The sequence below is a fragment of the Microtus oregoni genome, unplaced genomic scaffold (genome assembly GCF_018167655.1).
Source record: "Microtus oregoni isolate MIOR12 unplaced genomic scaffold, Mior012 000055F_ref0000237, whole genome shotgun sequence".
Lineage (NCBI taxonomy): Eukaryota > Metazoa > Chordata > Mammalia > Rodentia > Cricetidae > Microtus > Microtus oregoni.
In genome coordinates, this window is record NW_024543831.1 from 10,545,836 (window position 1) to 10,566,256 (window position 20,421).

General features: G+C 36.2%; 1 protein-coding gene across 3 annotated transcripts in view; it reads left to right on the forward strand.

The window, feature by feature from the left end:
- Window positions 1–20,421, forward strand: part of LOC121438242 (protein NPAT) — a 40,261-nt gene that overhangs the window by 10,053 nt on the left and 9,787 nt on the right. For all 3 annotated transcript variants that reach the window (XM_041638434.1, XM_041638435.1, XM_041638436.1), the window contains exons 3-14: window positions 927–987; window positions 1,909–1,981; window positions 4,380–4,420; window positions 4,999–5,223; window positions 6,245–6,326; window positions 7,916–8,003; window positions 8,647–8,738; window positions 8,816–8,903; window positions 11,498–11,594; window positions 12,795–12,923; window positions 15,150–16,787; window positions 20,241–20,356. In XM_041638434.1, coding sequence (XP_041494368.1) covers window positions 927–987; window positions 1,909–1,981; window positions 4,380–4,420; window positions 4,999–5,223; window positions 6,245–6,326; window positions 7,916–8,003; window positions 8,647–8,738; window positions 8,816–8,903; window positions 11,498–11,594; window positions 12,795–12,923; window positions 15,150–16,787; window positions 20,241–20,356 — 2,730 coding nt within the window. The remainder of the gene's footprint in view (window positions 1–926; window positions 988–1,908; window positions 1,982–4,379; window positions 4,421–4,998; window positions 5,224–6,244; window positions 6,327–7,915; window positions 8,004–8,646; window positions 8,739–8,815; window positions 8,904–11,497; window positions 11,595–12,794; window positions 12,924–15,149; window positions 16,788–20,240; window positions 20,357–20,421) is intronic.

The window sequence follows — 20,421 nt, forward strand, 5'->3', positions numbered from 1 at the left end:
CCAAGACCAGCCTGGGTTTTGTGGTAAGACCCTGTTACTCCCTGTGCCCCCCCTCAAAAAAAGAAATCTAGTATTGAAAGTTGGGAGGGAAAAGAGACCTAATTGCCTGTGTCAGACCTCTTCCTCAGTATATTACATACGTCCTCAATATTATCTAAAATAATTGTACAATATGTTTGCAGTAAATTTTAAAGGATTTGACACATGCTATTAAGTTTTTTGAAATCAGATCTCTTGGTTCCAAAATCCTTGCTATTTTAATAACCTCAAGAGTATGTGATCATACTGTTGTAACAGACTATTGCATTGTAGTGAGCATAGGGAAGGCATGTAGGAAGGTTAACAGAAATGTAGAGCTCCTCAGGAAGAGTATTTCATATACACTTATTTTTTTTTATTTTTTTAAATATTTATTTATTTATTATGTATGCAATATTCTGTCTGTGTGTATGCCTGCAGGCCAGAAGAGGGCACCAGACATCGTTACAGATGGTTGTGAGCCACCATGTGGTTGCTAGGAATTGAACTCAGGACCTCTGGAAGAGCAGGCAATGCTCTTAACCACTGAGCCATCTCTCCAGCCCCATACACTTATTTTTAAAAGTTCAGTTTTACATGGTTTACGTGGCTTTCAGGTTAGACCTGGGACCTTATTTCTTTAAAACAGTAAAACAGAATATCTCCCTCCTGACTGGAAACTGCTTTTCATGACCGTGCTTTTGTTTTACATAAGGACTCCTGTAGGCACAGTTCAGACAGATAGCGTGCTTTCTGTCAGATGTGTCACAAATACCTTAGTGAATGTTGATGGCCTGCTTCTCTACCCTTTCCTTACTGGATTTCTGCAGTCTACATCTTTCGCTGGCTTTTATGATGGGAAAGTGATAGTTGTATGGTTTGGTAATATTTGATCTTTTGTTTTTCAGTCCTTATTTGGAAAAAACTTGACAACAATTTTGAACGAATATGTAGCCATGAAAACAAAAGGTAAGAAGTTGGATGTCATTGTTTTAAGATATAGTCTCATCAAAAGCTTTGAAAAAATTAATATTATTCTGATAAGATATATTTTACTGGGAAACAATTTATTTTTGCTTATATTGAGTAAAGCAAATTCTAAAACTCCAAATATTAACTAACAAGCATAAGCCAAAACTCATTTTAAAATGAAATAAAGCTGAATGAACTCTAGGTTATTTATCATAATGATTAACAACCATTGATATTTGCTAAAATATTTTGAACTGACAATTTAATTTTAATCTTCTGTGTAATATGAAACTGGGCACAGGACTTAGTCGGAAAATTGGCTCAGAGTTAACAGAACATAAAATAATTGTTTAAATTTCTCATAATCCAGAGGGAATTAGAGATTATTTTCTTGACATTGTTCTCATAGTTCATATCATCAAAACTATTATTGTTAGATTAATTATCATGAAGTAATAGCCAAAGGAAAAGTAACTTGCTTTACTAATTCCTGGGTATGTAAGCTTCATGTTAGGTGCTTCATATTGTATCTCATTTAATTTTTAACCCAGTAAGAAGTAATTTTTACAACTGTTTTTAATAAAGATATATAATTAAGTTTGTACATATAGGAGTTTCTATAATGTTTCTGACAATTATAGTTTGCCTTTTCTGATACAAAGAAGTTAGAAAATTATTAGTCTTCTAAGTTTTTTAGACACACTTTTTTACTAGTATTGGATTTGATTCTCTGTTTTAAGAAAATAAAGCCACCTCGTTGGCCCTTTTCACAGTTACAAATAGGCTTACTTTTCAATCGCCAGTGGAACTTTTACAATTTAGAAAAGTTTTTGTTTATTTTCCTGCTATAATCTATGTTTTTGTTCAAATTGAAAAATGAATTTTCTTCAACTGAGCTTATTTCCTCTTACAATTTAGAAACATCAAATGAGGTCCCAACAATAATGTCATCTCTGTGGAAGAAGCTAGACCACACCCTTTCTCAGATCAGGTACTATGTTCATTACAATGTGCTGAGGAATGTACATGCACTTCTGCTGCAGAACTACTTGAGATCTTTATAATATGCACATCTAGCATCTTGAGAATTTCGAAGGTTTCATAGAAGGTGGTAGAAGTTCTTTGTCTTTAATAGAAATAATTTGAAACAAATTGCATGCTTTTATTTTGGTTTTTCGAGACAGGGTTTCTCTGTGTGGCCTTGGAACCTCTCCTGGAACAAGCTCTATAGACCAGGCTGGCCTTGAACTCACAGAGATCTGCTTGCCTCTGCCTCCCAAGTGCTGGGATTAAAGGCGTGGGCCACCACTGCCCTGCTTTTTTTGTTGTTGTTGCATACTTAACAGATTGTTTACAAATGAGGAAATTGCAATATATAGAAATTTAATGACATTTTCAGTTTTGCATAGCAACTTAGAAACAGTTCAGACCAATATATAGAATTCTTTAGACAACCATTTCTTAATGACGTAATGTGAGAACTGTTGACTTCATGCTTAGTTGATTCTTTTCTTCTGTAATTTTCTACTTTCAGTATTTTTAGTATTTTCTACTTTTAGTATTCTCTCATGGTAGAATACTTATTACCTTCTACCTAGTTCATAGCCTTAGAATGTCAGCTCAGCATCCTTAGAAGTATACCAGCTCTGCTGAGATATGTGTTGGCATCTCTTATGTAGTGATAGAGTCTCATGAAAACCCCTTCCTTTAAAAGCTACAAGTGAATATTCCATCTAAATAGCAGAGGCCTCATTTTTATCTTCTAGTTAGGCTAATGACTCTAAATGCTTTCATCCTGGCAGTGAACCACGTCTTATTTGGTAGTTTTGTCTCTATATTTCTGTCCTTGGAAACAATTCAAAAGATTTTTTGCAGTGTCTGGAGCTCAGTCAGTCATTAAGAATGTCTACAACACAAGCATGAGTACCTGAGTTTGGCTCCCAGAACCCATGTCAAAAACTGTACACAGTGGAGCTTGCCTATAATGTCAGCCTGGTTGGTAGGGGAAAGAAACACCTGGAAACCTGAAGGTCATTGGACCACTGGCCAGCCTAGCTAAGATGGTGAACTTCAGGTTCAGTGAAAGATCCTGTCAAAAAAAAAAAAAAAAAAAAAAAGCAAGGTAGCGAGGAATTATGGAAAGACAGCCTAACATTACCTCTGTCCTTCATACACTGAACGTACCACAAGTGTGCACACACACCTATACCACCAAATTCACATACTGCACTTGAGTACCAAAAAATAGGCCTTTATAACTCAGTCTCTTAAAGTGATTTAATTTTGAGGGTTTTTGGGTGGGGGGGGGGAGCAGTTGTTTTTGTAAGCTATTACATAAGATTCCTTTTACACAGGTTCAGGTTTTCTCTAAGATTTTATGTATTAAAAATCTTTATTCAGGGGGCTGGAGAGATGGCTCAGAGGTTAAGAGCATTGCCTGCTCTTCCAAAGGTCCTGAGTTCAATTCCCGGCAACCACATGATGGCTCACAACCATCTATAATGAGGTCTGGTGCCCTCTTCTGGCCTGCAGGCATACATGTAGAAAGAATATTGTATACATAATAAATAAATAAATATTTTAAAAAAATCTTTATTCAGTTTAAGTTTTGTGGGTCTTGTTGATAAAAATTGACAAATTTCATGGGATAAGAACATGGTGCTTATGAGTGTTTACCCAATGTTAGTGAATAATTAAAATTCACAGTATAAGAATTACTTTTGGTGCCTGGTGAGATGACTCAGCAATTACGAGCACTGATTGCTCTTCCAGAGGTCTTGAGTTCAGTTCCACATGGTGGTGGTTCACAACCATAACGTAATGGGATATGATGCCCTCTTCTGGCATGCAAGTGTACATGCAGATACAGCACTCATACATAAAATGAATACAGCTAAAAAATATAAAAATAATTACTGTCTACTATGAACTTTTATGTTTACTTTTCTACGTATATGGAGGATCAATATAATTTCATAGTCATAAATATGACAGCAAGAGGTCTTGAACCGAGATTATAAAGTATTGATGTATATGAATCAGGATTTCTTTATAGGAAAGTCTCATGTCACAAAATTGAATTGAGAATGACTATATGTGGCTTACTTAAATATATCAAGTTCCTAAAGTCAGATCAAACTATACCTTGATATCATAGCATTCCAGTGCATAATTATCAATTTGAATAGAAGTTTAATCACCAAAATTATGTTGTATGGGTGTTTATATGTTTTCGGTTTTCTTCTAAAACAAATCACATGTAGACTCTTTATCTTAGGGCAATCACCCTTTAACTCGTAATTTACATTATCTCTGGCCATAACTAAGCCAGGATATATATCATCTAAAACACAATACTTAAAGAATAACTACTTTGTTTTATTTGTTAGGAACATGCAAAGTTCTCCAGGGTTTGCCGCCCATCAGAGAGGTTGGTATTTAACTTTAAGCAATCACACTCTTTCTCATGACCGTTTTAACTAACAGCACATTTGTGCTAAATCTATATTTTTTAATTGCTTTTTTTTTAAGTACAATCATTAGACATTTTCATATATCACAGTTGAGGGGACTTGAGGTATAGGTAACTGGTAGTGCATACACAAGGTCCTGAGGTTGATCCCTAGCAATTTAAAACAGAATTAAAACCATATATGTATGCACATATGTAAATATACATTTTCGTGTGTGTATATTCATATAAAATATATTCTAGTTTTACTAGCTGACTGTTAAGTACTAGCATTCTTAATCCATAATTTTTAATATCTTAAATTTGGGGAAACATCAATGTGAATTATTGAAGAACAGGTGTATTTTGGGATTTGTGAAGTACAATGTATTTATTTTAGTTTGTTTTACATGAAGTTGTTGCATAAAGCTATATTATGTTTTCAAGGCTGTCTTTTAGTCTATATAGTGTATAGGCCATACAACATATAGAATCTTGGTCAGATTCTGAAATGACTCTTGATAATGAGTTAATTTTGTAATGCCCATGTGTTTCAGCCCGAACAAGAAACGGAATTGCAGAAATCAAGCGACAGAGGTGGCTTGCATCTCAGGCAGCTCCCGTCAATTCAGAGTTACTCGTTTTACCTTATGGTTCAGGACAATTTACCACTTCTTCTTTGGTAGCCACACAAGCTGTTAAACCAACTGGTCAAATTTCAACTCCAGTGAGATCAAATATTGTAGTAGTCAACCAGTCACAGTCACAAAATACTGTAACTAGTAAGTTTGTTTTATTCTTTAAGTTCTGTACAATGCCTTCCATTTATAATACATAATCATGACCCAAGAGAGAGATGAGAGAACTTATAAAAGGAGCAGACTTGAAGTAGTTCAGCAGCAAGAATGTAACTATGAAACAGCATAAAAATTGGCTCACCTGTAATCTCAGCGCTAAGGGTGATCAGAAATTCAAGATTATCCTCTGCTATGTGCCTTCAAATAAAAAAATCTTGACTTAAAATCTGGGAGTCATCTTGGCTACAGTTCTTCCCTATTCTAATCAAACTGAAGTCCATCCTTGAATTCATCTAATTCTTAATTTGGGGGTAATAATAAGAAAGACCTGATTGTGTTTTTAAACAGAATATACATTATATTTTACCAGTCTGTCCTCCTGGAACGTCTTCCCAATATATGACCGTCTTTATGTGTTGACTGTTTTGTATATTTCCAACTGAGTATTGAAGCTAGATATAAAGTTAGAAATGAAGTTCTAATATAATTCTTGTTATATACATACTTATACAGAATAGTAAGAAGTGTGAAGCTAGTTAATATGTGCTTCGAGATTTGACTTCAGAACTCATGTCTCTGTTCTAAGGAGGAGTTTTATTACTGCCCTTTGAGATTACACTGGAGAGTCAGAGGCAGGCGTATCTCTAAATTCAAGACAGTCGGGCAACACACGGAAACCCTGTCTCAAAAAAAAAACAAACAAAAAGACTGTTCATTTGTCTTTCTTCAAATCCTGTTCTACACTAGGAGCATTCAGCTGATACTTCTTTTATACTTATTTTCTTTTTTGTATTTCTTTTGTATTTTTAAGTTTAAAACCTTAAAGGTATAGGTACTGTATTGCATAGCTCTTATTTTATTATCTTGTACAGTGCCTTGCTCATAGTATTACTCGGTGAATGTTTACTGGACTTTAGTGTAGAATAATAATTAGTCTCTAATGTTTCTGATGTCATTACAAGTTTATGTGTGTTTCTTTGACTTATTGTGTTTTCTTAAAATACAGCTGCAGAGTCTTTAAATATCATACCTGGTCCTCAGGAAAGGAAAACTAATACCAGCTTAATGTCTCCTGGTAGGCGTAAAAGGTAATTACTTCTTATACTTGCTTGACATGTTGCCCCAAGCCATTTAAGATGGACAAAATAGAGTTTAGTGAATATTTACATTGTGAGTAAAGTAAAAAGACTAGATTAAGTTCTTGGGACTATTATTCATTCCATAAACGACTTTTCCAGCATTCTGACTTCACTGAATTCGAGTTGTGTTTTAATCAACAGTGTATCTTACTGTTCACTCACTTTCTGTAGTGATGTGCAGAGTAATGTGTGTCTTTCAGATGATCTTTCTCGTTTATAGTGTTCTCTTAAATGAATGTAAGTAGTGTTAGTTTTATGGTCCACAAGAACACATGAAGTTGAATCATACCAGCATGTTTTAAGGTGTCTTTTCCAGAAAAAAAAATTTTTGTTCTACTTCAGCTTGTATTTCTTAAAAACAAAATATGAGAGATCAGAGTGGTGTTTTTGTGTGATTGCTTTTTTTTTTCCCTTGGAGTTTTGTTTGGTTGGCTTTGGTTTTTTGTTTTGTTTTGTTTTCAGACAGGGTTTCTCTGTGTAGCCCTGGCTGTTCTAGAACTCACTCTGTAGACCAGGCTGGCCTTGAACTCACAGATATCCACCTAATTCTGAAACTCAAGTGGTGGGATTAAAGGCGTGTACTGCCGCTGGCCAGGGCAAGAGATCAGAGCTCTAATTTTTTTTAATGACTTTATTTATTTTTAATTTATGTGCTCTAGTGTTTTGCCTGCATGTACATCTATGAAGGTTTCAGATCCCCTGGAACTGGAATTACAGACAGTTGTACGCAAACCATGTGGATATTTTTTAATAGCTAGTGTGTTTCTAACCACTGATCCATTTCTCCAGCCCCTATAAGTGATTTTTATCTATTTGATCATCTGTCAACCAGTAGGTTTGGGGTTTTTGACTTTTTGAGGTTTTTTTTTTTTTTTTTATTTTAGTTTTGGTTTTTGGTTTTAATTAAGAGTTTTCACTGTGAGCACTCTCTAATTTAAGACTTGACTATTACAAGCTTCCTTTAATTAAAAGTCTCCTTTATTACAAGCCTTCTGATTTAACCACATAAAACAGTAAAATATTTTCAGAAACTTTGACCATTTTATTATAAAAGTTCATGAATAATTAACTATCTTTCTATAAACCCACTAATACAGCTGATCTCATTCTATCATAAGGTAGGTAATGGAGCTGAGTGTGTAGCTCAGTGGTAGAACACGTGATTAGCATGTGTGAGCCCTAGGTTAAATCTCCAGCAGTACCAAAGGAAGAGGAGGATAAAAGTAACAAGAGTTCATAGACTTGAGACCACATAGCTAATTTTGTTTAAGTTTTGTTTTTGTTTGTTTGTTTGTTTTTTCATCTTTGTAGTTTGTCGTTGTTTATTAGAGCTCGAGTCCACTACATTTGAATCTATGTCTGGTAATGCTTTCTCTGTTCTTCTAACTTTGTCCGTTACATTTGAATCTATGTCTGGTAATGCTTTCTCTGTTCTTCTAACTTTGTTTTTATGGGAAGAAAAAAATATGAACTCAAGGTGTATATATGTGGTCTGTTAAATATAATAGTAAAAGATAAGCTCTTAAAATGTATTTCAGTGAATCACAAAGGAAGAGTTTCACATCGTCTGGACCTCATTCTTCAATAAGGAATTTACAAGATCCAAATGCATTTGCAGTAGAAAAAGTAAGTGACCTTCCCAAAGTTTGCAGCTTGAAATAGTCTGAAATTTAAAAATACTGATGTATATCTAAATAGTTATGTGTGCTTATGAACTTTGGTATGAATCTGAGAACAGAATTGCATATTGAATAGAGAATTGTAACTGTAAAATTATACTTAGAGAACACACACATGCCAAATGCACCAAGTAAAAATTCTTTGTGATTGCCGGATTCTTTGATTTAATTGAGCATTTTACCAGGATCCGATAATGAAAGGCATTGTGTGACAAAATAATGTGTAGAACTGTGTTTTAGATGTACTGAAGACCAAGGTGGGGAAAGATCTGTGACAACACTTCTGAATTGCAAAACATTGTTCAGGACTAAATCCACGTGGAGGGAGGCATCAGAACTTGGGTTTCTACTTGCATTTATCATAACTGTCTACTGCTGTTTTTTGTGACATTTTTGTTTTTTCATTATTTATTTAGAGATGAGGTCTTGTTATGCTGTTCAGATTGAACGCAAACTCCCGACTCTAATTTTAATCCTACCTCAGTCTCCCAAGTTGCTGGGATGAAAAAGCATTGGCTTTGGTTTGATTTGGTTTTCAATGATATAATATTTTTTCCTAGCCTTTTACTAGTCTTGATTTTCTTTTTCAGCAAATGGTTATTGAAAATGCAAGAGAGAAGATATTAAGCAACAAATCTCTTCAAGAAAAGCTAGCAGAAAACATAAATAAGTTTTTAACTAGGTGAGCTATGATTCAAAGCTCTGGTTATTTTTGCTCAATCACCCAACTGCACTAATCTTTTCATTTCTGTGTTGCAGTGATAATAGTATTGCTCAAATACCTAAGCAAACAGACAACAACCCTACTGAGCCAGAAACTTCAATTGATGAACTCTTAGTGCTTCCGGTATGTGTAGGTGTGTGTGTGTGTATGTGTATAGGGATATGAGTGGGTGAGAGAGTTTTGGAGGATTGTACAGTTAGAACTAAATGTTATCTTGGTTTTATTTTAAAATCATTGCTAAATATTGTATGTATAAAATCTAATTTATAATAATTAAAATAAAATTTTTATTGCATATGTAATCTGTTTCTGAATATATTTGAGCAGTGAACACATTTCAAAGACTCACTTATTTAAATAGCAAAAATGGTAAGAATTTTTTCTAACGCTTCTAATAGCTAATCTGCTTTATAGATACCAGTGCAGCTTTATTATACCTGTAAAAAATTATTCATGGATTTTTTAGTATTTAGTACTTGCAAATTCACTACATTGGTATCTTTGTATTTGATGAACAGCAGCACTCTGTCTTGTCTTTCCTATACATTGCTAGGAACTGAGAAGTAATTTAAAGATTACTGAAATAGTATATTAAATATGACTTGCATTCATCATGTACTTTCTAACAAACTGATCCTAAATGTAGCATTTCTCAATCCTAATTCCAGTTTTCTTCACCTAATATTTTTGTCATGTTTGCGTCTTGTGTTGGTGATGTAGAAGTCTCACTGTTGTTTAATGAACTTTCACTTCCAACACCTGAGGGATTTTCCCCTCTTGCTGAACTGTTTGTGGTATGTTGGGGTAATATTCATAATTTCGTAGCTGCTTCTTTCTGAGTTGAAGATCTCATTTATTTTCTCTATAAAGTCACTGATTAGCTTAATTTGTGTCATATAATTTATCTAGTTTGTAGCATCTTTGTATATTCAGTAATTGAGAAGTTGGTTATCTCTTGCTGGTAGCGTCTTCGTTGGTTTTATGTGTCTGTTCATACTTTTAAGGCTTCCATCCCTAGTACTTCTCAAAGGAAGCAACCAAACTATGACAGCAACAACACCAAATCAAACACAATACCCAAAAAAAAAAAATCCACCTTCAACTAAATCCAGCTCATACATCATAAAGACCATAGAACAGAAATGGACAAAACTAATGTGGTGTGTTACAAAGTTAAAAATTAGTGAAGGTAAATGTGACAATAATAAGCTAGTGGAATGAAGACTAGAGCAAAGGAGAGAAGGAAAGGTTAAATAAAAGAATGGGAAAGAAAGTTATTAAAAAGGAGAAGAAAGAACTAGTGATTAAAAAAAAAAATCAAGCCAGCCCTGGTGGCACATTGCCTTTATTCCTAGCACCCAGGAAGCAGAGGTAGGAGGATCTCTGTGTTCAAGGTCAGGCTGGTTTAAACATTGAGTTCCAGGACAAGATAGTCAAAATACTACTGAAAGTATTATTTATTTAAAAAGGAAGCAGAAGAGTGTGGAGCTGAATTATTGTAGCAACGTCTTTAAGGGTAGTATACAATTTAATCTGTGGGATAGAAGTACAGAGTGGGAGTCTCTTCGGAGACTTCTGTTTTCTGTGATTTAGGTTAGTCCTAATCCACACTGGATAAATGTCTTAAACTAATAGAGCTGTCTTTACTTCAGTAGCTTCCCTCAGTCTGTAGGCCAAATTTTCCCACTTTATCAGTTCATATACCCTACGGTGGAGTCTTTGGAGTCAGGGAAGCAAACCGCACTAAGATCATACTTTGAAAACAATAGACATTAAATATCCTGCCAATGTGACCATGAACATGAAGTAATTTGCTGAAGCTTCAGGCTTCTTAGTTCTTACCCAGTGAACCACATAGCAGAATGGTTGTTTCCAGACAACCCACTGTCTTCAGGCAACAGTCTCTGAGCTATCAGGTGATGATCGGCTTGCCTAGCCACAGAGAAGGGGACTATTGCCAGTTATATCTTTTGATGCTCAGACCGAACTCTTCCTTTCCCTCATTTCCATATCTATCTTCTTTATCACTACATCTCCTTCCCTCAGCTGTTTGACCCTCGGTATGTGGGAAGTTGATTCTAGGTTCCCTGACTTCTGAACATCCCTTGTTTTCAGATCTCAGGTTGTCTCATCTTATTAGAATCCCTCTCAAGATTGTGTCCACTTACAGCCCTCCAAGACAGGGCAGGCAACAAAATGGGCCCCTTCTCCACTGCTAGCCTGGCACAGTGAGGATTCACTATCTCAGCAACACTCCCAATAGCATTTGAGGATGTTGAGAACTGGGGTTTTGTCTTGTGGATATATAAGATTGCCAATCTCTCTTTCACCCTACCACATGGCTTTCTCTTTGAGTGAGGCTGTGTTTTTCCCTTTCCCAGTCACCACTGGAGCATGTGCTTCATAATTCCTTTATACTGTATCACCATCTGTCCATTCACACCTTGCAGCTATCCTGTTACCCTGTTGTCCTTCCTCCTATTCTTTTCAAAATATAGTCTGATCCTTCTGGTCCTCACTCTTCTCATCGACTACAGTTTCTATTCCACGAGCCCAGAAGAAGTCTTATTTTCTTTTAGATAGGCCTGTTGTTCAAATCAAAAGGATTTTCTTGTAGGGAAATTCTCATATATAAAGATAACAATAACATGAGTAATATCTCTGGTATTAAAGCTATGTTAATTCTACTTGTTCATGACTTTATTTTTACTTTGCAGAGTGAAATCCACATGTCTGAAGAAGCAATACAAGATATATTGGAACAGACAGAATCAGACCCAGCATTTCAGGCTCTCTTTGATCTATTTGACTATGGTAAATACATCATTTACTATAGCAAGTAGACAAAATTTTCTCCACTATCTTGAATAACCTAGCACAGAATAAAGTAACATCACCTAGGGCTTTTGAAAACTTCCTGTTTCTTTACAGCAAGTAATGTATGGAGATGCAAGGGTATACCTTTATGTTTACTTAGGAAAGTTCAATTATAAAAACAGAGAATTGCGTTTTTGGTTTTATTTGGTTTTGTATTTTTACCAGTCAACATGAGGTATGCTGACTCTATTCTAATACAGGTAAATATAATTGAGAGGTCCTAAAAGAATGTGAAGTATTCAGCATTAAAGTCAGAACAGCCATCGTATCAGCATTCTCTATGAACTTGTTACGTGTGCAGATTCTTGAACCTTCCAGAGCTCTTAATAAATGTTTATCATTCAGAGCCACCGTTTGGGATGGAAAGATGGCTCGTGATCTGCTTTTCTAGAGGTCCTAAATTAAACTCCCAGCAACCACATTGTGGTTCTCAGCCATCTTTAGTGGGATCTGATGCCCTCTTCTGGCATAAAGTCATATGTACAGATAGAGCACTCATGTTAAACAAACAAACAAAAATCTTTAAAAAACAAAAAAAGAGCCACTAGTTGAGCTGGACAGTGGTGGTGTTTGCCTTTAATCCCAGCACTCCAAAGGCAAGGCAGGTAGATCTCTGAGTGTGAGGCCAGCCTGGTCTACAGAGTGAGTTCTAGGACAACCAGGGCTGTTACACAGAGAAAATTTGTCTCAAAACAAACAAACCCAGCAGTTGTAGTCAGGTGTCATGACATGTGCCCATTGTCTCAGTATTCAAAAGGCTGAGAGGCAAGAGGATTGCTTGAACCAAAGACTTCAAAAGCAGCCTAAGGCAGCATAGAAAAAAAATAATGAAAATTTGGTGAGAAAAGCTTTGAATTCATATTTGTAAGTGGCGTATAAAGCAGCATGTTAACAATCTTAAGGGTGTGGCTATAATAATCTTTAGGGATTCAGAGGTAGGGATAGGAAAATCAGGAGTTCAGAGTCAGCTTTGGCTAAATAATAAGTTCAAGGTCAGCCTGAGCTACCTGAGACCCTGTCTCAAAAAAGAAAAAAGTATGACTGAAATAAAACTTTGAATAATTTATTTAAGAATGGCAGTATTCGTGCTTTTTGTAGTATGGTCACTTAATTATTTCTCTATTCTCTTTTTAACAGGTAAAACAAAGAATAATAAAAATATATCACAAAGTGTTTGTAGTCAACATATGGAAACTAATCCTAATATAGTCTTAACTGAAGAAACTAATCTAGCAATTAAAAGTTCTTTTGAAACAGAAGAATCTGGTAAGATTTTTTTTGTTTGTTATTGATCAACTAAAATGTTAAAATTGTTTCAAAATTCAAAAGCAGTACTATTTAAATTAGAAGTTATTCAAATTACTACATAGTTCATTTTTATGCTTATAATTTCCTGTCTAATCTAATCCTTTGATTAGAAGATTAATTTTTCATACTCATTTTTTTCATAGAGCAGTAGACACACAATCTAATAATAAATAGATTAGCCAATGGACAAGTCTGTAATGAAACAGTTTTATTAAGGCTCAAATTCTAATGTCTGATTTATTAGAGTTTTTCAGTCTTCTGAGTTAAGCTGACAGTCATAATTATTTCAAGGAAATTATACAGTATATGCTGATAGTCTTGAATTTGGTTATTTGTAAGTTTTAGGTTATCCCGCATCCCTGCTGTCTTTATTCGGAGCCTTTCAGTTATATCTGTCTTGGAGTACCAACATAGCATAGTTAGTCCATACATAGGAAGCACTTTGTGAATTAAAGAAAAACTGAGTAAATCAGTATTAAAATTTTAATATATAGAATATTTTTAAAGAAATTTTGTCAAGTATAGCACAAATTTATAGAAGTACATAATAAAATTGTATTAGCTTTCTGTTATGAAATCAAATCAAGAACTTGCCTCTCAAGTGAGAAAAGGGTCTTTGCCAGCACAACAAAGAGTCCTTTCAGTCCCTGGGTCTCTGTTCTTCAGATAGTCATCATCTTCACTTTTCATAATTTGGTAAACTTTATGCCTTTTTCAGCATCAGCCACCTCCATATTATTTAGTGTCTCTACAAGCTATGCTTGATCATCATTTTTCTTTACCTGTTTTGATTGATTGGTGATTTTTTGTAACAGGGTTTCTCTGTGTCACCCTGGCTACCCTGGAACTTTCTCTATAGAACCGGACTGGCCTTGAACACAGAGATCCACCTGTCTCTGTCACATGAGTGCTGGAATTAATGGTGTGTGCCGCCGCCACCTGACTCCTTGCCTGTTTTTAAGTGAAATGAGTAATGGCTTCCAGTTTTTTCACATCCTGTCCTCAAAAACTTGTTTTAGAATGTCTTTCATTGAGTTCATTGTTAATAACAAAGCTCAACTTTGCATTTCTTAGGCTGAACTATATTTGTGCATTTGTTTGTGTGTTTGTTCACAACTAAAAGATTGTTTCACTGAAGCTTTAGCATAAGCAAAATAAAATTTGTAATCCTGTCCTCAGAAAGTCTTACAAATTCATTAAGAAACCTCTTTCAGGTTGAAAATGGAGCTTGTGCAAGAGTGTTTATGTAACCTAGTGCTCAATTTAATCTTTAGCACTGTTTTTTTTTAATGTCATTTATCCTGTATTTGTGTGGCCTAATATAATTTCCCCTAATCTCTCCCTCAATATAGAATTAAGTGGGCTCTATACACTATATGATTTTACCAGTTATGATAGTTACAGCCATTTTTCTGGATTTTTCCCTATTTCTTTCCATATTTGTTCAAATTGTCTCAATTATTCTGTAAAATTCACTGTATTGATGCTACATTGTTTCCTCTTAAAAAGATTTTTTTTTAAATTTCTTTTTGGCCTTTTTCCTATATTATATTACAATTTTCTATTCTGTGTTTTTTCCTAGATATTTTAATCTCTATAAGATCATTGAGTCAATTGTTCATATTTGCATGCTAGAAAAATGTGTATGGTTGTCCTCAGTAAATATGTTAAATGTTAAAGTGTACACAGAAATCGTGTTAATTGAGCAAAATGATCTTGGTCTCATTTTACCATTAAAAATAAATCAGGCAAATAGAGTAAGTAGACATGGCAAAATTTGAAAATCCCATCATTCAGGAGGCTTGAAGTGAGAGAATCACTGCAAGTTCAGGGCCAGTGTGGGCTACTTACGTAGTGGGACCTCTCTAAAAAACACTGAGAAGAAGAAAAAAGTCTAGATAGGGAAGCAACTATTTCCACTATTGTTTAGAGCCAGATTAGGGCATTTTGTCTTCTGGTAAGTACTGGATGTTCTTAAGCCTGTGTACATTTTCCTTCTTTGGCGTCTGTTTTCCTAGAAACTTGGAAACAATCTGACATTTGTTAATTGTGCATCAGTCTTAAACTTAACTGTTATGCCAAAGATTAGTGTTTTCTTGGCAAAGTAGGTTGTACAGGAAAAATGGCTGCTTTCAGAAGCTAAACATACTCAACGTAACTTTCCATCACACTGGTGTTTTACAGATGGGCAATCTGGTCAGCCTCCCTTTTGTACATCCTTTCAAAATGAAGATGTATTATTAAGTGATTTGAAGAATGGCAATAGCCACGATGTTCTTCAACAAGAATCCCAGGAAAATTTCTCCCAAATAAACACTAACATTCAAAAAAAGGTCTTTAAAACAGCTGTACCTGCTGAACAGAAGTGTGCCCTTGATATTGCCTTTGAGTCTGTATCTAATTTGAGTGACTTTAACCAAAGAGGAGGCTCCACTGAATGTAATGACCATTGTTCTGAGTTATACACCAGTCAGATGCCCACTGACACTGAAAGGGTTGTGGAGGTTGAAAAGGATTCTTTGTCTACAAGTATGCTGAATGAACCTCAGATACAGCCTGATCAGCCTGATATACCAGTGACTTCATTTGTGTCCCTTGGTAGTGAAGCCAATGGTGAAAACTTAATTCTCTCTGGGAAAAATACCCAGCTTTTGTCCCAGGATACTCCATTGACTGGAAAGCCATCTAAAAGTCAATTTTGTGAAAATTCTAACAATATAATAAAAGCTAAAACTAATTCCCATGGTTCCGAGTCACTAGATTCTTGTCAAACTCAAAGCAGTAAAATTGAAACTAATAGTGTATCATCAGTTGCAGCACAGCCACTACCAGATTGCCAAGATAATTCTCCATTGCAAAGTAAAACATCACCTGGGACTGTTGAAAGTTCAGGTTTAAATGTATCTGAACAAATAGAAATTCATCTTGAAGAATCAGTCCCTTCAGATAAACAGCTATCTAATGGTTCAACATCTGTTGACTTGAATCATATGGAAAACAAGCCTGAGACACTTAAGTCTAAGAACTCCCAAGAGCCTTCCTCTTCTGTGAAAGATGGAGATACAATTTTTCTCTCTTTGGGTGAACACAACAGCTGTGAAGAAGTTGCACTGGTTCCCCGAGAGGATAATCCTGTGAAAAATAATCATTCGCTTCCTTCAGAATCTGGTGGTTCAGTGGGAGGGTCTCCTGAGACCCAAAGTACTGATGGTAAGCCTAGCAAAGACTCAGTGGAGGTGGATGCGTCAAGTATTGTGTCTCTCAAAATTATCATTAGTGATGATCCATTTGTTTCCTCAGATGCAGAGCTTAACAGCGCTGTATCTAGTATCAGTGGAGAAAACTTGCCAACAATAATTCTGTCTTCTAAATCTCCTGCCAAAAATGCAGAATTTGTTACATGCCTGTCTTCAGAAGAAACTACAAGTGCTGTTGTATCTGTGGAAGTAGGGGATTCTGGCTCAGTGGAGCAGAACCTTGTGGTGCTGAAACCTGAGGAACCTGTGGTAAGCAATCCTCAGAGTGAAGATGGCATTACTTTTTCAACCAGTGTTGCACCATGTGTTCCTAAGGACGGAGGATACATACAGTTGATGCCTGCCACAAGCACAGCCTTTGGCAATTCAAGTAACATTTTGATAGCTACCTGTATGACTGATCCAACAGCCTTGGGACCAACTGTCAGTCAATCTAATGTAGTGGTATTGCCTGGGAATTCTGCACCTATGACTGCACAGCCTCCTCCGCAGCAGTTACAGACACCACCAAAGTCTAACAGTGTATTTGCTGTCAACCAAGCTGTGTCACCAAACTTTTCACAAGGTAACTCTAAGAGCATATTGGAGGTGAGCTGGGGATATAGTGGTGGAAAAGCACTTGTATAGCATGTGCAAGACTGTGGACTGTATCTCCAACACTGAATGAAAAGTGATACGTGTATGTGTGTGTAATTTATATATGTGTGCACGCATTTTGGAGCTTCTCTGGATTGCAATCTTAATTTTCTTGTGTGAAGTCACTGACTAGGAGATAAAATAGATAATTCACATGACAAAATACCATACAAATAATTGCTTATGCCTTTCTTCCTACCTAATTCAGCCAGGTTTTGTTTAAATCTGGTAGGCTATAGCTTTAATTTTTTTCTGTCATAGTTTTTCGTCTATAGCACTAAGCTGTGAAAAAGAAAAGAACATAATTCATTTCATAGCTGTAAAAATATTTTAACTCAATGTAGCAGGATATTTCTTTATTCTTATTATAGTCATAGTTTTGTTTTTGTTTTTTTTTTTTTTTCTGGGGGGTAGGGGAGTTTTGAGACAGGGTTTCTTGGTATAGCCCTGGCTGTTTTGCAACTCATTCTATAGACCCACTTGACTCTGCCTCCCAAGTGCTGGGATTACAGGCATGTGCTGCCACCACCTGACCCTATAGTAAGTTTTTAAGGAATTTGTCTTTTAGAGAGACTTTCAAGAAAACCTGAATTCTACTAAAACTCTTTGTCATTTCTCACATTCTGTTGCTATTTAGAAATGATTCTTTAGAGGCTCCACGGGGGCTCTTGTCTTCATTGTATGCTGGTTTACATACAGTTAGTAATTGACAAGCTTATCATATCTATTGGTTTATGTTTTTTAGAGATAAGAATTTACACGTGTTCTCTTATATCCCCATGTGTACTGATTTATAGATTATTTAATTATTATTAACTATTAAATTTGGTAAATCTATTTTAAGAACTATTTCAAATGAGGTAAAGAAGAGGCCAGAACTGTTGCATAATATGAAGCTTGAGTTAAAGCTTAGAGAAATGAGGTAAGATTTGAAGCCAAGGGGAGTAGAATAAGTATTCATGGATGTTTGGGAAACTGGCAGGTTTGTGTGAAAATAAGATGAATCTGACAGGGATAGTTGGTGTATTAGGAAAAGGTACATTCACACCATGACTAAATAACTAAGCTTTTCTTGTGGCTGACTCCTAAGGACCATGTATGCACTATAATTTTCCCTTGGTAGTTTAATCTGGTCACAAAAGTATATTGTTTTTGGTCAATACCATTAAGATAAAAAATAGTTAAAGGCTGTAAATTCTCACTTGGAATCCCAAGTTTTCTGATACAAAGTTCAAACATGAGACATTGACCACTCAGTGTCTAATTGGTTTCAGTCTTCTTCATTAGAAGAATCAGTATGTAATGGATCTTCTAGCCATAGTCTAGTCTCGAGCTTAGGATAATATCGCTAAGTTGCTTTTTCTTCATTTCTCAACTTTATTACTGTACTTAATCAAAAATTTATGAACAAGATTGTCTTAATTAGGGTTACTATTGTTGTGATGTAAACACCATTATCATTAACAGTTATGGTAGGGGAAGGGTTATTTCACTCATTATGCCATAGGAAAAGTTAATCATTGAAAGAGGTGAGGGCAGGAACTCAAGAAGTGGAGTCAGGAATAGATGCAGAGCAGTCCTGAGGACATAGAGGGCTGCTGCTTACTGGTTCCTCCCACTCTTGCTTATGACTTGCTTAGTCCGCTTTTTTTTTTTTTTCATATATATAAAACCTGGATCGATAGCTTGGGAATGGCACCACCCACGATAGGTTGGGCCCTCCTGTGTCAATTACTAAGAAAATGCCCTACAGGCTTGCCTACAACCCAGTCTTAGAGAGGCAGTTTCTCAGTTGAGGTTCCCTCCTTTCAGATAACTCTGGCTTGTATCAAGTTGGCATAAAACTAGCCAGCACAGTTGATGCCTTGTCATCTTGACACACAAACACATTACTGTTAAGCCACAACTTTTATTTTTCTTCTCAAAGATCACACATCAGTATCAACATTGCAGTATAAACATTCCAAATTTTAAATTATAAAGTCCCATGATCTTTAAAAATTCATTCTCTTGTGGTTGGAAAAATGTCTCAGTGGTAAGAGCACTGGCTGCTCTTCCAGAGGACCCAGGTGTAATTCCCGGCACCCACATGGCAGCTCACAACCGTCTGTAACTCCAGGGGTTTGGCACCCTTACACAAGCATATGTGCAGGCAAAGGATAACATTTTTTTTTAAAAATCTTTTTTAAAAATCTGTCTTCAAAAGAGGCAATCTCTTTTAAAATTCAGAGTCTTTCAACTGTGGTCTTATCAAACCAAAAATAGTTACTTAAGGAGGGAAGAACAAGGGCACAGTCACAATCTGGACAAAGCAAAACCAAACTCAACAATATAAATCATTCACTGTCTGATGTGTGAGATTCACTCATCTTCTGGGCTCCTCCAGAGTAACACAAAGAACTTGGGTCACTTCTCAGACTCTGCCCTCTGCAGCACACACAGCTCGTTGTCTAGGCTATGGATGGCTCCACCCCACCACCTGCTACTATTCTTGGTGGTCATCCCATAGTGCTGGGGTCCCTGCCTACAACTGAGTTGCACTTTCAACAACAGCCTCTCCTGGGCTCTTTTCGGGGACTTTAGCCCCGCCACACAGTGCCAAGCCTCAGCTGCTCTCCATGACCCCTTGATGCCTTCAAAATCAGTACTGCCAGGGTGACTCTTACTTACACTACCAAGATTGGCTACCAGTATGAAGTACAACCTTGGCTGCTTCTGGAACACAGCTTCTGTGTGCTTACCCCAAGGAAGTACTTCCCAGAAGACTTCACCTCAGTGATGCTAGTCTCTTAGTCACAACTGGTTCTTCAGCACCAACTATCCCAGCAGAGCAAAGGTTTTACTTGAGTACTTCTGGGCTCTTGCTAATCACAGCCAATTCTTCAGCTCCAGGTGACCAGACACTACAGATTCTTCACACACAAGGCCCAATACAGTGTTTGCTTCCCTCTGAAACTTAACAATTCAGGCCTTCATCATCTGCACTCTTCTTAACATTCTTATCTTCCAAGCTCCTAAAGAACCGCTCACTGAACTATTAATATCTAGCCCAAAGTTCCAAAGTCCTTCCGCGGTCCTCCCCAGAACATGATTAGGTCTGACAGTAATACTCCACTCGTAGTACCAACTTCTGTTTTAGTTAGTGTTAGTGATGTGATGAAACACCATGACCAAAAGAAACTTGGGGAGGAAAGGGTTTATTTCACAGTTCTGTATAGCAGTTCATCAGTGAGGGCAGGAACCTGGAGGCTGGAGCTGGTGCAGAGATTGTTAGGAAAGAAGATTTAGTGATAGACTTTGCTTCAAAATACTAATTTCTTTGGCATTTATTGTCAGAAGACTTATGGAAGTAAAACTGATTTTAATGAAAATTGCTTTTTAGGCTCTGCTATCATAATTGCTTCTCCAGTACAGCCTGTGCTTCAAGGAATGATGGGAATGATACCTGTGTCTGTAGTTGGACAGAATGGAAATACATTCTCTACTCCTCCTCAGCAGGTATGTTTATGAACTAAGAATAGTGTGGGGAAGCATTCCAACAACTGCTTAGTTAATTTTCTCTG